At 40.7% G+C, this 16,906-nt stretch overlaps 2 protein-coding genes across 2 annotated transcripts; one reads left to right on the top strand and one right to left on the bottom strand.

Annotated features, from left to right (window-relative positions):
• Positions 1-9,959: 9,959 nt before the first annotated feature.
• LOC137256159 (uncharacterized) lies at positions 9,960-13,595 on the bottom strand. Its single transcript, XM_067793867.1, has 4 exons — positions 13,324-13,595; positions 12,809-12,866; positions 12,418-12,523; positions 9,960-11,847 (listed from the first exon to the last, which is right to left on the bottom strand). The coding sequence occupies exons 1-4, from the start codon at positions 13,374-13,376 to the stop codon at positions 11,570-11,572; spliced, it is 495 nt and encodes a 164-aa protein (XP_067649968.1). The 5' UTR covers positions 13,377-13,595; the 3' UTR covers positions 9,960-11,569.
• Positions 13,596-13,775: 180 nt separating this feature from the next.
• LOC137256148 (uncharacterized) lies at positions 13,776-16,906 on the top strand. The gene is made up of 3 exons (XM_067793856.1): positions 13,776-13,978; positions 14,635-14,686; positions 15,603-16,906. The coding sequence occupies exons 1-3, from the start codon at positions 13,875-13,877 to the stop codon at positions 15,996-15,998; spliced, it is 552 nt and encodes a 183-aa protein (XP_067649957.1). The 5' UTR covers positions 13,776-13,874; the 3' UTR covers positions 15,999-16,906.

Below are 16,906 nucleotides of genomic sequence, written 5' to 3'. Positions count from 1 at the left end.
CATCTGTAGAGATGGTATTTATTAGTATTATCTGAATTTGATGGAAATTAATACCATAATGCCTTTATTGAGAATTATTAGCAATATGGCGTAAGGGTAGGGCAGAATTTTATGTTTCCTGTCTTGCAGGTTCAACAGTGCTAGTGGGTACAGGTATGAACATCTACAACCTTCACTTGGGACCATTCATAATTTATGGCAAGGGGAGTGATGTTGATTTTAAGAGTGGGGGGAAGGGGGGTGGGGTGGTATTGTCACAATTGTCTACACGATTCTTCTTTTCAAAAGTATGCCCCAAGGCGATCGTAGCGCTACGAGAGACAGATGTAAGCCTAAAAGCATGAGAGTAACGATCATCTTAGCGCAACAATCGTTTCGTGGAAAGTTACCACGATTCACTCAACCGCAGTGCTAGAGATGTAGAATTGCCCCCGTTTTGTTCGTCAGATAAGTAGTCACCTTGTAATCAAAAGGAACACGGTATCTGTTGTATGATGGCTCGTTTAGTAATCTTGCTTATAACGTATCATATTCTGTTCCAATATCACAACAAACATTGCGGCTGACCATCAGGATACATTTCTGGATAAGATATGTGTTCAGCTGACGTGGATGATTCAATGGTAGAGAATGTTGGACAGTTTGACAGTGGCGCTGGAAGGGGAGGTAAGAGACAAAAATAGTTTCACCATTGACGAAAGATCAGTATTTATTTTTGTACATGATGGATGTCCCGTAAATAATATGATAACATTACATGTCTGCACGATTCAACTTATCTGTAAGAGACTGTTCATAATTTGTGGCTAGTAGGGGAGATTGTCAAGCATGTTTAATATTTCCAAGTAAAAATTGCTGACACCCCCACCCCCGGTCCACGTGTACTAAATTGATGACTCTCCCAAGAACAAAATGGTTGAACACAGTCTAAGTAAACTTATCCTCAGTACTTTTCGTTACACTCCACCACTGAATCTTACAAAACCTTATGGGTGTTCGCGTCAGGTAACCTTTGAGATTCACCAATGAGAACACAGCTTACCAAAAGTGCACATTCGCACATACCTTTTGAACTTTTTATCTCGAAAAGGTTTCGTACCCGAACGATTCCGAATGCTATTTAATACTTCCCGGTGATGCACACGGCGCACGTTACAACCATGACAACGGTAAGTAAACAGTCCCTGAAAATAGTGTTTTTTGCAATATTCAAGGATGCCATATTGCTGAAATATTGGCTAATGGTAACCATGTCAACAGAACCCCCAAAGCGTATATAGAACTGGTCAAATAACTGTGTTATATGCGGATTTTTGTTTGTGGAGAGAACTGTGTCAGTGACCTGAATATTTTGAAAGTCCCTCTAATCCCAAAATAGTTGCCGTTGTGTTATTGGTTAAATCTATTTAACCGTCTCGCGTTTGATTTGACGGTTATATGTAGCTCAAAGGTTACCTGACACGACCTTCTACTAGGTTTTGTTAGACTCAGTGGTGGAGTGTAGCGACATACACTGAGACTAAGTTTACTTAGACTGGGTTGAAAGCCCCCTCGCCCCTCCCCTCCTTAAAATCACCATTGGGAACGGTATATCTGTAATCAATGTTTCTTGCAAATGACCTTTACGATCCAGATGAAATATTTTAGAATGTTACATCTGTACATATAGAAATGAAAGCACTGATCGCAGTTTAGTAAAGTAAGTATACTTGTCGAACGAATGGATCGCAAATGAATTGAATCAGGGTGTGTTTTCTAATCAGGTAACCTCAAAAAGTTTATCTTGCTCAGTTACGGACTGTATGCGTGAATCTGGCACTTCATGGAAACACACGTCCTCAACTGAGGAAAAACAAATAACAAAATTCATCAATTATCAATTAGAGCTTTAACACAGGATGAACACACACACCCAAACACCCCCGCCCCCTGTGATTTTGTTTCCAGATAAAGGACACGTGCACTTACAGATTGGTTGTCATGACAACCGTTTAATTTAGCATGTTATCTTCTTTTATACTGCATATCTCTTTAAACATGGCATTCTTTTATTGTCCACGTGCATGGACAATGGAATATTTTGACAGGGATACTCGACAACACATATATAGGCTCCCTGATTTTGGATAAGCTTGGAGGCCGTGTCCACAAATTAGGACCACTTAAATTTGCATGGGGGATGTCAGTGGATTCAAACTTGGTCTATCACCTTCGTGAGTGATCCATATTTGACAATAAAACAGGCCTGTCTGAGTAGTAGGAAAAATGCCAGTGCTAGGTTCCAGGGGGAGATCCCTCACGACAGTGGGACAAGCAGAGCGGAAGAAACGTCACTCTTGGTATTCAGATACTGATAGTTCTTCGTCTCCATTACTCCTGCCACCTTCTGGTTGAAAGGAGTGACGGAACAAGAATAAGCAGAATTTAGAAAGACACACCATATTGCCTAATTTTATCATGAACCTGTTAGAGCCTATTTGTCTTATCTGTCGTCGCTATTGGTAGAATGTTCGTAACATTTATTCCGCTTAAAAACACTTCAGGCGCAAGGGGCTATTGAAGCAGGGGAGATAACTGTAAGTATTTCATGTAGAATAATAGCCTCCTGTTCCTTCACTCCATTGGACCTAAGCTAGAAGGGGGAATGGAGGCGAAGAACGGTCTGATTCAATAAAAAATGTTTCACGTAATTGTTAAGACATGGGGTTGGAAATGTGAGAGCACAACCCAGCGAAGAAATGGGCGTATACTTTTGATGGTGGCGATATTTTATTTTGACATGAAAAATATTTTTCGAACTGAAGGGAAGAAAGTACGTTGCCAACCTTTGCTCTCTTCGCCCGTATGTAAGAAGACTGGTCAATTTCTTTATGCTGCGTAACCCATTTGCGCTACAGTTGCCTGTGATTGGCCGTGTGAACGGCTTTGTTTACAGTATGGGTTGTCTATGTGAACGGGTTTGTTAACTGTGGATTGTTTGTGTGAACTGTTTTGTTGATGGTATATCCCCTCTGTGTGAAAGGTTTTGTTCACTGTATGAGTTGTCTATGTGAACGGTTTTGTTGACAGTATGGATTGGCTGTGTTAACGGTTTTGTTAACAGTATGGATTGGCTGTGTTAACGGTTTTGTTAACAGTATGGATTGTCTATGTGAACGGGTTTGTTAACTGTGGATTGCCTATGTGAACGGTTTGGTAACAGTATGGATTGTCTATGTGAACTGTTTTGTTGACAGCATATCCCCTCTGTGTGAAAGGTAGTGTTCACAGGATGAGTTGTCTATGTGAACGGTTTAGTTTACAGTATGTATTATCTATATGAACTGTTTTGTTTACAGCATGGGTCGTCTGTGTGAACGGTTTTGTTAACAGTGTGGATTGTCTGTGTGAACGATTTTATTAAAAGTATGGATTGTCTATGTGAACAGTTTTTTAACACTATAACCCTTCTGTGTGACCCCGTTTTGTTAACGGTTCGCTCTTCTGTGTTGACGGTTGTATTAACTTTTCAGGTCCCCTATGTAAAAGGTTCTGTCAACAGTTAAAAGTAAACGTCTTCTGACGGAACTGATTTAATAACCAAAATATCTCTACAGCAAAGGTCTGGTGCCCAGGATGATTTATTTTGCGTTCGAATGTGATTTCATTATTTAGTATACTTATGGTAGCGTATCCGTCTTAGAGAATTAGAATTCAAAGACATTCGCGAAGAACAATATTATTTTCAGAGTGATCGTGATTGATTATCACAAAAACTGATAAAAGCAAAATGATTTCCTGCTTGTCAGAAAAAATAATCTTTGTCACAAGAAATGAGATGGAAATGCACGTGTCACAAATGGACTACTTGCATATATATAAACAATAATAATAAAATGAAACAGGAAAAGCTACAAACGGTTTCTTGTTGCAATTTTCAATTCATTTGGTTGTGGTCTGGGCTGGGCCGGTTTGCCATGGTTACAACAATTGTGAATCACGCCCCTGTAGTGTGACATTTTGTCATGTGTTGCTATTTGTGATAATACCTTTGGCTCGAAATCTACCTACCATATTGTAGTAGGTCCCTAACCCTAACCTAACCCTAAAATTAATCCCCAAATCCACAAAGTAATCCTAAAAACATCACACGGAAATGGCTAATATCTCCAGTGTAATGCATTATTACCGCATCAGAAATGTTATGAATAAACTCCATTCTTTGAAAAGATGAAAGTTACTGAATGAGAAAGAAAATAGAGATTTTTACACGAGCAAGTGTGTCATATGTCTTTTACGAAACGAGTTTGAAATTTTGTATTGTCCGAGCGAGAGCTAATTTATGGGAATAAACGATATTGCGCGAGTTTCGAATAAGTCGTGTGGCACACCCTCGAGTGTAATACTTTCATTACTATCCATTGTATTCATATACATATGGGTCGTAAATAGAAGATATTACGTGAGTGCACATGTCACACTATGTTTACGACACGAGTGTATACATGTTGGTATTTCCCCCTGTCTGAATCCCAATACTGTTTACTGGAGTGAGTGAGTGAGTTTAGGTTTACGCCGCCTTTTAGCAATATTCCAGCAATATCACGGCGGGGGATACCAGCAAATGGGATTCACACATTGTACCCATGTGGGGAATCGAACCCGGGCCTTCGGCGTGACGAGCGAACGCAGTAACCACTAGGCTACCCGACCGCCCCCTGTTTTCTGGAAACCTTGATTGCTGCGATGTATGAGATAGCGCCCGATGCATGGAATTCTGGAAGGGGCATTGCTCTATGCTCTTCTTCTTTGTGTCATAAACTCCACCTGTGAAACACCTTAGCAATTTACCAGCAATACCACAGCGGGGGCACCCGAAATGGGTTTCACACTTTGTATCCATGTGGGGAATCGGCCCTGGCCAACTGTGTCACGAGCGGACTCTTTAACTATCGCCCACTGTACCCAGGAACAGACGGTGTTGTGTTGAACATGCTAACAGACAAACAAACTACAATCAGATAGTGTGATAAAGGGATATATTGACGGATGGAAGTCCTGCTGTGTCAATTAGGATGAAAGGACGTTGTGGTACTTTGTAGCGGCGCTGAAACAGAAACAGAGATTGTAAGATTTAAAAAAACCATTTAAAACGTATTTCTACAAAAATTGGAAATATTTGCACGACCAAAGTTTTTAAGTATAATGGTACGGATACCATTTTGGTTATAATGGGTATGAGGCTGAAAAACCTAGGAACAAAATCATGGCGAACCGGGATTCGAACCCTCAGTCATATTTGTTTTTTTGTTTATCGCCGCACTCAGCAATATGGCGGTGATAGTTATTTACATTCAAATCAGATTTTTCGCTTCCGGTAATCAAAGATATGATTGCATCCTTATAAGGGTCACTCTTACGGGTCCTTCCCACATGATCCTTAACGGGATGTCCTAAAGGCCATGGTGTGCTAAAGGGCCGTAACTTTTAACAGCGTGTGGCGCCTCAGACAACCCGTGTGTATAAATCTGATCTTACATTCTGCAGACGTCCTTGCAGAGGTTGTCCCTAAGTCCCATGTTGGTTTCACAGTCAGTAATACACTGGGCCTGGGTGATAGTTTGTTTAGAATCGTACATTCCTTTCAGAACCTTGCCGAGCTCTTGGGCAAGACCATCAACTGTTGAAAAAAATGATATAAATATCTAATCCATGTTATTACTCACCCGATGAAGATATCACTGTTTAATAAATCTACAATGCTATTACACATATTGTAATATCACGTGATGCCAGATGATGCCACAGTGCTAATGCCTGTCACAGTGGACATTGGATGACTTGCAGAAGGGTGAGATTCCCCGAGAAGGATCTGGTATCAAACTCTTTAACAAAAATGGTATTACATTGAAGGACGTTTAGTATCCTCTTTATAAACAACAACATCAACATCTCTGTTGGCAAGATATTTTCATGTGGACGAGCCAACGTTTCAGACAATACAGCCGTAATCTCAAGGATTCATACATTAGATCAAAGTGCCCCTACTACTACACTACACCTCGTAGCGACCAGATGTCTGACCGCAGTGAGATGCAGAATATATACATGTATACACAAAGAACTTTGTTAAGCGCCCCTGTCATATTCCACGATTGAATGAGTCCTGATCTTAACCCTTTAGCGCACATCTTGGACATGATTGGTCGTTGTGTGCAAAAAGAGATCCTTCTGTATAGAACCTGACCCAGTTGGAAGCTGCTTAATATGAGTTGTGGCGTATACTGCCCCTCCCCCACGAGGATCAGGAGGCTGACACGGGGTACGAGGGAAGTGTGTTGGCTGTCACATGGGGGTTACACTCAGTATTGACCTTGAATCGTGTAAGACACGCAAAATGACATTCCGAATGTTCTCATTCACCCGAACTTGTAAAACAAAACGCCTTCGTATGTGCTTGAGTATATATGAAGTACATCTGCAGTCTGTGTAAACACCTTCTTACACTCTGAGATATAGGTGAATCTGATAATGTTTAGGAGGTACTGCAGGAAGTATTGCGTTTTCATATGTCTGAGTCACATACAGAGATGGGCGTCGATTGGAGCGCTGGCGTGGACGGCGGCGACAGCAACACCAACGCAGACGAAGAAGAGGATCAGTTTCATGTTGAAGCTGGATTCCGAAATAAGAAGAAAAACATTCATTCCATGAATGTTTAGAACATTTCAGTATTCTTAAAACAAATATATTGTCTTGACACACTTGTGAAGATCCGGTAAAACAAATATATTGTCTTGACACACTTGTGAAGATCCGGTAAAACAAATATATTGTCTTGACCCGGGCAGATTAGCCTTCAATAAAACATGCTCAAGGGCGACTTATTTGTTTCTTTCATGTTTTTCTGTTTAACGCCGAAACTCCGCAATACATGACAGGGGACTGTAAATATTCGAGTCTGGACCAGATAATCTAGTGATGAGCATTGATCTACGCAGTTGGAATACGTTGACGTGTCAACCAATACAGCGGGTTTGACCACCCGACCCCGCTAGTCGCCTCTTCCGACAAGAATGCATTGTTGCAGAAGATCAATTCTCAGCACAGGGTCTTCTGGGCGACTGTATGAGTATGCGTATTTCTAAAAGCGTAAAACTAAACTCTTCTTTTGAATATTTAACTATGATTTTATTTTCATTTTTCGCCCCTGTCCAAGATACACTGAGCCTCGGCAAGACCAAATACATGTTAAATTCATGGCTTCAACCACGGTAACACTATGGAATAATTTCACAAGAAAAGGGAAAATATGTACATACCTTGTTTGAAAAACACCTGTAAGTATAAAGACAGATAAAAGCCGTTAGGTCTATATTTATATAAGAAATGCAGATAATGATGGAACGCGATACCATGGCAACAAATCATGGGAAGGGAGCACCTGCACTTTCAAATATTGTCACGCGAATTCCCGAGTATGTGTTGCTACATGTCCTCCACGTGAACTGTCACCTCAGACAGCCTTATGTCACAAAGGACAAACATGTTTTTTCTTTTATTTCTAAATATCAGTTCTATTTTCATGTTTCTGGTTAGATATAAAGGCGTGACTCCGTCACACGTGTCCATTAAGATCAAGTGAGTCTGCATGAAATTCGAGCACCTTGAAATCTTAACACATTATCTCCAATTTTCAGGAAAAAATACTTGAAAACACATATCGCCTTAAACTCCTGACGCTGTTAATGCCTTGTGCTTCATTCGAAATACTGCCTTTTGCTTAATGGAAGCATCTACCACTGACTAACCCGTGAAGGTCCCGGGATAGAATAGGGTTTCAGCAACCCATGCTTGCCATAAAAGGCGATTAACAGGATCGGGTGGTCAGACTCGCTGATATTGTTGGCACATGTCATCGATTACCAGTTGCGCAGATCGATGCACATGTTGTTGATCACTGGACTGTCTGGGCCAGACTCGATTATTTACAGACCGTCGCCATGTAGCTGGAATATTGCTGTGAGCGGCGTAAAACTAAACACACTCACTCAATGAGGCGCTGACTCTGAAGGACCTGGGGACACCTTGTGGCTGAGGGATAGTTCCTATTTCCTGTAGTATACCCAGGTTAAATAGCCCACGTTTGGACATTGTGTAAAGACCACATGTGACATATTCCCAAACGTGGAATAAAAGAGTATCAAAGTGAGTGAGTTTACTTTTATTCCGCTTTGGGCACTATTCCGCAACATCACAGCGAGGGACACCAGAAATGGGCTTAACACATTGTTCCCAAATGGGAAATCAAACCCGGGTCTTTGGCGTGACGGGCGAACGTTTTAACCCTCCACCATCACCATAAATATATCTCTTGCCCCGACAAAATAATATACTGAGTACCTCCCCGTAATATTGCTGGAAATTTGCTTAAATGGGTATATTTTTAATTAACTTGTCACCTTCAACTGAAGATTTGCTGTATTCGACATATATTTCTTCGTAAACAACATATTTTCTATAGTCGCTGGACAAAAGCCTTACACACACGCGCGCACACACGCACGCACGCACACACGCACGCACACACTTTTTTCTTTTGTTCACATAAGATCTTATTCAAGTTAACGCCATAATACCAGCTACTAAAAGTAACGGTGACTTGGTTCAGTCTTGTGTTGAGAAACCACAGGTTTTGCAAGTGCCCTGTTTAACTTCACTTATGCGTGATCACATCGGGACACGTCGTGTCCTTACCCTCTGTCGTTTTTCACTTCAACTTGTAGCTCACCTGACCCAACACTTGAACGCGCACAACAGAGGGTGAATGTTGTTTATCGCCGCATCAGCAATAATGCAGATAACGTATCAATAACGAGCGTACTTTAGTGCCAACAAGAAAGCATTCGGCACGTCTCAGAATAACACAGTTAGTCACGAATGTCTTTCACTTAAATGAAATACATCGTGCAACAATGGTAAAATTAAGGTGAGCTTCGATTGGAGAGGTCATGTGGCTTGGTGCGATAAGGGTACGTTTTTCTTGTCAGCTGTAAGTGATATTTATCTAAGTTGGAGAAAACTCTTCAAGATTTGTGATATATATATATTCTTTTAAAGGCAAACATTTTTTCTCATTACAGTGTTCACTTCTGACGTTCGGCTTTATGGATAAACTTCAGCTGCCTGTGATAACCTTTGCCATAAACTTGTAACACGTTAGTAATCAAACAAATAACCATATTTCGTTATTTACACGTTTATGTGAAAATGTAAATAAAATCCGGTTTCCGTAAGACTCGATAGCAGTAAAACATGTTTGTCTCGGTCAGGTAATAGGTGAAGTCGGGTTTACCACAGAGTTCAAGATTATTGTACTTGTCTGTGAAGCTGTTTACACATTGCCGGTTTTGTCATACTACCGCATGTGGTTTCATGCCGCTATATGGCTAACCAATGCTGATGTGAGGTTATACCCAGATGTGAGTTTTGTCTCCGACCTCCCGACAAAGACCTGGGTTAGTTTAGTTGTCTGCAGCAACCCATGCTTGTCGTAAATGGCGACTAACGGGATCGACGAATATCTTGTATCCCAGCCTCGAAAATCTGTGCCCACGCTGTCATTCACTGGATTGTCTGGTCCAGACTAGATTATCTGTACATACCGCCGTCATGTAGTCGCAGAGATGCACAATCATATGGTAGAGATACACAGACTGCATTTGTTTCCTTCATAGACCACTTTCAGTTATATGAGTCTGATCCGTAAAATTAACTGAGTTTCGACCACCTAATCCAGTGACTGATAAAACGAGGAACCATTCGAGTACACGTGCCGCGTGACTCCCTGATGCCTGGAATAGTCCATAACAACCTGCCTTGCATGGTGAAAATTATTTCCAATCTGTGTCCCTAATGTGCGGTAATCAGAAATATATACGAACATATGTTACATATAAAATATCCTTTAAATTCTTAAATATGATATAAATACTTTATTTGACATGACTAAGATCCAATGGTGATCCCCAAAATAGTTCACATCGAATATACGAAACAGTGTACAGCTAACTAAGGATCAACTATATGTAGCTTATGTGTTACATCAATGTAATAATTATGTAAATGAAAACCAGGGCCTATGGATAGTCAACGCTGTGATAACATACACGAAAAAACGCACTCATTGCAATAAGAAGTTGACTATACACAGAACTTGGTTTTCCTTCATCTTTACGGCATAGCTTATCAATACACGTAGTTAATAATACACGTAGAACTTGTAGGGGATCATGCATGGATTACTGATCTGTGTCGAATATCACACTTATAAGAGATCGATTCCAGTAGATCAGTAAATCAAACAGCACAGCTGAAAGAAATCATAAACAGTCCTTACACACATAACAATCAAGTCGGCTCTCCAGACCTCCAAAAAGAACTGGCTACAAGTCCTCGATTAGCCAGTTTAGTGGAATCCAGGTATAACAATACATTGGGTAATCGAGGTTTGCAGTCAATTTTGGAACTCATTTTTCTCATCTCATTTGACAGACAGATAAAAGTATATCAATGTAGTTTCAGGAAAGGAACCATAGACGCCGGGTGTTCTAACAGATGTATGGTCTTTATATTTGACACACTGTACGTATATAGACGCACACGAAATATAAATTATCTTGGAAAAGACCATGGAGCCGTTGTACAAAGCGATCTTAGCAAAAAGGCGACTTTAACTCCCATACCTTAACGTAGACTTAAGGTAGTCAGAGCGCTACGGTTGTTTTGCACATCGACCCCTATGTAAGAAGAAACTGGCTTAAGAATAATTTCAGTGAATAAAAAGCAACCCTGCAAATGTCAGATTAATGTAAATGTTGGCCATCATATTTTCAGGAACTCCAATCACTGATACCAACATGATGTAAGTCACATGCGTGCAGTGATAGTTGTCAAAGTGAAAACATGTTCAGTACATGCAACGATTTAAAAAAAAGAACCCAACGGTCGTAATATCTTGTTATGATTTCAACACTTTTCTATCAACACAATAAAAGGTTGGAGGCATTAAATGACGGTGACATGCTAATTATGCCATGAATATATATTTTCATCAAATACGTGTTCCTTTAATAAGATTCTAATATAGCAAATTGTTAAGACCATGTGCTGGACATTCGTCCCCTCTCGTCTCTTTCCGTTTTCGGTTTGTCCCGGGATGACAAGAGTGGACACGAATGATCAGATTGGAAAAACTGCAGCTATTGCAATGAACAGACACCAATCTGTATTGAGTTTATGTTGGGAACTCCTTCAGCTTTGACGAGCGATGCTTTGACAGGAACGTTGCAATTTCAGAGCGCTCAGTAATATAATTTCTATAGGTATAGGATGAAACTGAACTAACTCAGTGTTGTTTGTCCATTCATGACCAACTGATATTATTAATGAACAAGTCCAATAGCGTCTTTACATAAACAGGCGAGTGGTGACGACTGGTGTCTGCTATTCGTAAACCTTTCCGGAAGAAGCCGAATGGAAACTGTAGGTTACGGAAATAAGCCAGTTATGACGATTGACGTTTTTCATTTCAATTGTAATATCCACTGTATCGGACGGGTGGGAAGTGATTGAAACGGGTGGGTTCCTCGTAATGGTGTGGGTGGTACAGACCCCACTTAGGGGGAGGAACTTCCATGGGGAAAGGTTTGGGGAAAGTCACGGTGCCCTGGAATCCCTTGTTGTGTGACATGGGCTTGATGACGTCTTTCATCATAACTTCGTTGGTGTAGGGTACGAAGTCGTCGTGAGTGCGGCTGGTGGGTTTGGAGGGGCGCTCATAGTGCCAGTTGATGTTCTTGTAGTCGGCTGGAAAACAATGGTGACAGGAATGAATGCTCAAGTTCGATTAACACTACTTGAGTTACATCAGCTATTGTATGGGCTTACTTTATATGTGAGTGTGTTAACGCCAACTTTGAAGACCTATGCAGCCCCTCCACATACTAGAATGTATCTGAGCATTTCTTCTGAGCACGAATGGAAAGGGCTGAGATCCTGCCACGTCACATAAGCATTTACTCACTCACTCACTCACTCACTCATTGTGCGAACTGTGTGTAAAAGAATCAATCTGACACTCAAAAGGTTATGATGCAATCAGAATTAATGCGACATTATGCAGAATTACTGAAAATACTTTTAAAAAAATCACTGTACATAGTGGAACAATGCAAATATTAAATATAATATGGGGATTACTAAAATTCCTAGTTGTACAAATACAAATTAGTATTTTATGACCTATCTTGCCCAACAGAACTACCCTGTATTACATCACACTCCCTTTTAGGCCGACTGTTTGTATCGATAACACAACATATTAGACAACAAGCTGGCTAGATGCCAAAGTATGCCAATGTCCTATGAATGCTCCACCTCTCCTCACTGTATCCCTCCGCCGGTTGTACCAGTCTGGGTGCTGTGACGTAGCACGACGAGCGTACCAGTCAGGATGCTCCGCGCTCCACTTCCGCCACCCCGCCTGTTTTGTTGAGGGAAAGTAATGTTTATCACATCAAACAACGCTTTTTAAAAAGATTTCAAGACTGTTTTCCCTCAAATACAGTTCTGCCGCTATGCTGAATAATCAAAAATTTAATCAAGGTATTGATAGTATGTTACTATGTGTCTATTTTGATTACGAGAGTAAATGGGTTTTCTCGTATGTTTAACGGGGGTTTTTTCCGGAAAGAAGAATACCTGCTGTATTCACTTTCAATATTTACACATTAATGTTGTTTGGAAATGGCGGATTTGTAAAACTCACGTGGGCAACATCAGGAGAGCTGCAGTGATAAGGGTTCCATTCGTGCAACTTCGGTTGCCTGAAACAATACGAACATCCCCCTATAAAGATATGAACCCTGTCAGGAGAGCAACATTAAAAACAGAAAACACTTAATGCTAGATCTGTCAGTGTTAAACGAAGTCTTGAAAAGCCGTATAAACGTGTGCTGTAAGCAGGTGTTATATGTCATTTGACTATGTTATCGCAAAATAGAGCTTCTAGTACTTTGATGGTAAGATGATTGTATTTTAGTAATTCAGTTACCTCTATCGGGTCTTATTCGCACGACCGTTAAATACTGTTTCTTGTGATATCACGCATTTACATAAATAACGTGTTAAAAATATTCCAATGCATTTCATAGGTTCTCATAGAGGTATCGACATGACAACCAAAAGTATGAAATCTACATGTTTCATTGTACCGGACACGCTGTCAAATAAATATGTTTTTTCTCAAATGAAATTATGATTAAACAACAGCAATAAACATACCATAATTTGGGTAATTTGGCGGGTGTTGACAGGAACTGTTGTGAGGCGGCCATACTTAGACCTCGGATATGTCGCTTGTTAACAAAACGAGGCAGGTGCGTTGGTTGATGCAACAATTCATCAAATGTAAAGTATCGGATGATGATTCCCCATTAATGGATGAGTTAAAACATCAACCATTAATATAGAGCGATAGGCATACAGTACATGATAAGCATTCAACCCGCCTCGACGCCTTGCAGGGCTGTAAGCGGCAGTGTTTATGTATCGACGTCGCCATGACAGCACGTTGCTAGCCCCTTCCAGCATGCACAATGTAAACAAACTCGACCCGTCAATGCCATTATTTTTGTGCTTATTGACAGCATGTGTCGTGTTGAGAAATAAATTTTGAATCGGTAGGAATTCATGTGAAAATAAATTAAATGAAATTTATACCGGGGCGTGTTTAGTGTATGTTATGTGCGACCTTCAACAATACATTTTCGTGTTGCAGTTGAGAGATAGTCTGCGCGGAAAGTTGGTGGAGGACAGCGGTAAAACGGACAAACATGGCGGATACGTTGTTTTTCAACAGACCACAGAGTCGATACCCCTACTGGGTTAACATTCCTCCGACTGTCCCGAAATATCCTTCGTCACAAGAAATGTTCAGGTATGTTTCTATTTTCACCCTGACGTCACCCTTGTAATGGTATGTTTTCCTATCACAAAAGCATTCAACAAAATACAGTCCTACAAAAATATTTATGAAATCACCTTAAAACAGTGAAATGTCTTCAGCCTGAGTGACAAATACTGACGATGCAGCTTAGAAAAAACTATTAATCAACCCAATTATTTAGTCAAACAGAGATTAATTAAGGTGTTAATACGTACATAAACCCATAAATTCTGTTTGTCTGTTTTCCTGTTGTGTCTCATAAAAGGGCGGCGATGTAGCCTTGTGGTTGAAGCGTTCTCTCGTAACGCAGAAAACTCCGGTTCTGTTCTCCACGTGGGTACCAAGTGTGTCCCTCCTTGATATTGCTGGAATATTGCTAAAATCTGCGCGAAACACAATTCACTCACCCACTTACTCTGAATATAAAGGCACTGGTTGGAAATAGCAGCCTATGCTGGTCAGAAGGGGCAATTAACATGATCTTCGGGACCTTCACTTGGTTGGTACATGTCCTCGTATCCCACTTGAACTGGGCGATGCTCGTGATGTCGATCACATGATTATCTGGTACTGACTTATTTACAGACTGTTGCTGTGTGTGGCGTTAAACATTTTATGGCATATTTATTTGTTTTATTATTTACCAGGCGAAGTGTTCCAGAAAAATACACTTCTAAAGTTGGCCGTGAGTCCTATCAGGTATGTACTCATCGTGGCCATCAGATCTGGTCATCTTTATATGGAATTAAGAGTGTTTCATTTCTGTCGACATTTGTAATATACATATAGGGTATTCAGATTATCGTGTCCCAGAAAATGCTGTAGACTGGTAGAAAAAAGAGAGGATAGAATCTGATTGTAATTGATGAAAAGCAAACGTTTGGAGTGACTGGTGAATGTGAAAATGTGATTTATTACTGTTCCAAGACAATATAAAGGAGTGTACAACTTTCCAAATAAACCATAATTATACATTCTTGCATCGATGTTATAATCATGGTTTGGAGTAGCAAACGATGGTAACTGACGTTGTGTCCTGTGTTTGAGTGAATGAGTGAATTTGTGTTAACACCGATCTGAACAGGATCCCAGTTGTATCACGTCAGCACATATTTGAAAAAAGCCCTTAGTAACACAGGTCTCAGAAATCAACTAGCCCTTATAATACACCGCCAGGTGTAGGGGTATAGTCAGGATGGAGCGGGACTGTAGCCTCTGTCATTGTTTCCTGGCGTGCCAGAGGGACAAAACTCTTCACGGTGGATTGCGCCGCCTAAGACGATTCAGCAACAAGATTAAAAACCAAATCCACATAAAAAGCTAAAAATGTAATGACATGCAGGTTTACACTGTTAAAAGTCCGACAAGGGACCTTTTCCCCCGAAATATCTATCATGGAGGACTAGATATGGGTCCAAGATCTCACTAAATACCATCCGATTCGAAATTGTCTGTTCACGGTATCAGCATGAACTCGTTGAAATCATTTACGAGAGTAGTACATATGTCAACATCATCAGAATCAAGTGTCAAAATATGTGTATCGTGTCTGATATTTCGGGATTTGTATCAATAAAGGTTTATCGTGACAAAAATATAAAGAACTCTGTTCCAGCACTGGACAGACAAATGGTACGACAACGGTGAACCAATGCGCCGCCAGGAGGAGCTACCGAAGGTCGTTGACCGACACGAGCCATGTCAACGTCCTTGGGAGTACAGAATGGGCACTTCCGCTATACCAAAGTGGTCACGTGAGGGCAAGGATTGGCCAGTCGACGACAGGAAATACCTGAGATCAGGCCGACCAGTCACCGAAACCATGCGAGCCCGGGGCATGAACCGTCTGAGCGCTCGGGAAGATAACCTCTACCCGTTCTCAAACTACATGACCTCTACATACCGGAAACCTGTATATTCCATATACGGCCCTCTACAGCGGCCCCAGGTGTACGGCATCACGCACCAACACAATCAACACGGATTCATGCCCTTTGAGGATTACTATTAATATTCTTATTTAACTGGTTAAATATTGAAAACAGTTACGTATGTACATAAGCTATGTACAGAATGTTTTGTCTTTGATTGTTATTCTTTGTAACAGAAACACATTTGTTTTCGTTTTGTAAGCCTCTGGTGCTGAAAATCTGAAAAATTATGTCATGTCACAAACTATGTTTTGAAAACTAGCTCGTCGCTTTAGCGTTTTCTAAATGTCCTTGACGATAAAACATCTCAGAGCGAGGTCAATGTAACCGGTGTTGAAGAGTTTGTGTCAAAGGGAAACATGCCTGGGTTGTCTGAGGATGATCCACAGGTGTATCCAGTTGATGCAGGGATGTAGACATTTGAAGCATGAGGAAAAAAACCTTTTTATGATCCGAACAGATCGCGAAAATTCATTCATCACTTATTCAGTACATATATTTTTGTAAACTCACACTGCTTCAGGTATGCCTATTCATGCTAAAACGTTTAGACAATATCGGCTTTTGCTTTGTGTTTGAAAGTACCGGAATAATGCTTGAACAGCACCAGAGTTTCCCTCCAAGGCACTTCTGTAAATTGCCACATCCTTTATTTTGTTTCGCACAAAGGATTGTGTATTTAGACCAAATTTTGAAGTTTTACATCTTTTCTCTTCGATGCGCCCTGTAAGCGCAAACTTGTATTCAGACGGTGTTTTTAGGACAATGTGGGCAATGCAATACCTGTCATTTGAATAAGTCCGCTACCTCGATGCATGTCACACACTCTGGATGTAATGTGGATTTTGTGTACGGTGTTTAAAGCCAGTCCCGTTTCAGTGCTGCCACATCGTGTAAATATACACCTACTGACAACACATCATGGCACTTGTATATATAAGCCTTTTCGGTGAACTTATGTAGAAATAAATCGACAATCTGTCCCGCA

Source organism: Haliotis asinina, chromosome 1, assembly GCF_037392515.1.
Source record: "Haliotis asinina isolate JCU_RB_2024 chromosome 1, JCU_Hal_asi_v2, whole genome shotgun sequence".
NCBI classification, from domain to species: Eukaryota; Metazoa; Mollusca; class Gastropoda; order Lepetellida; family Haliotidae; genus Haliotis; species Haliotis asinina.
This window is presented reverse-complemented; position numbering and strand designations above follow the sequence as displayed.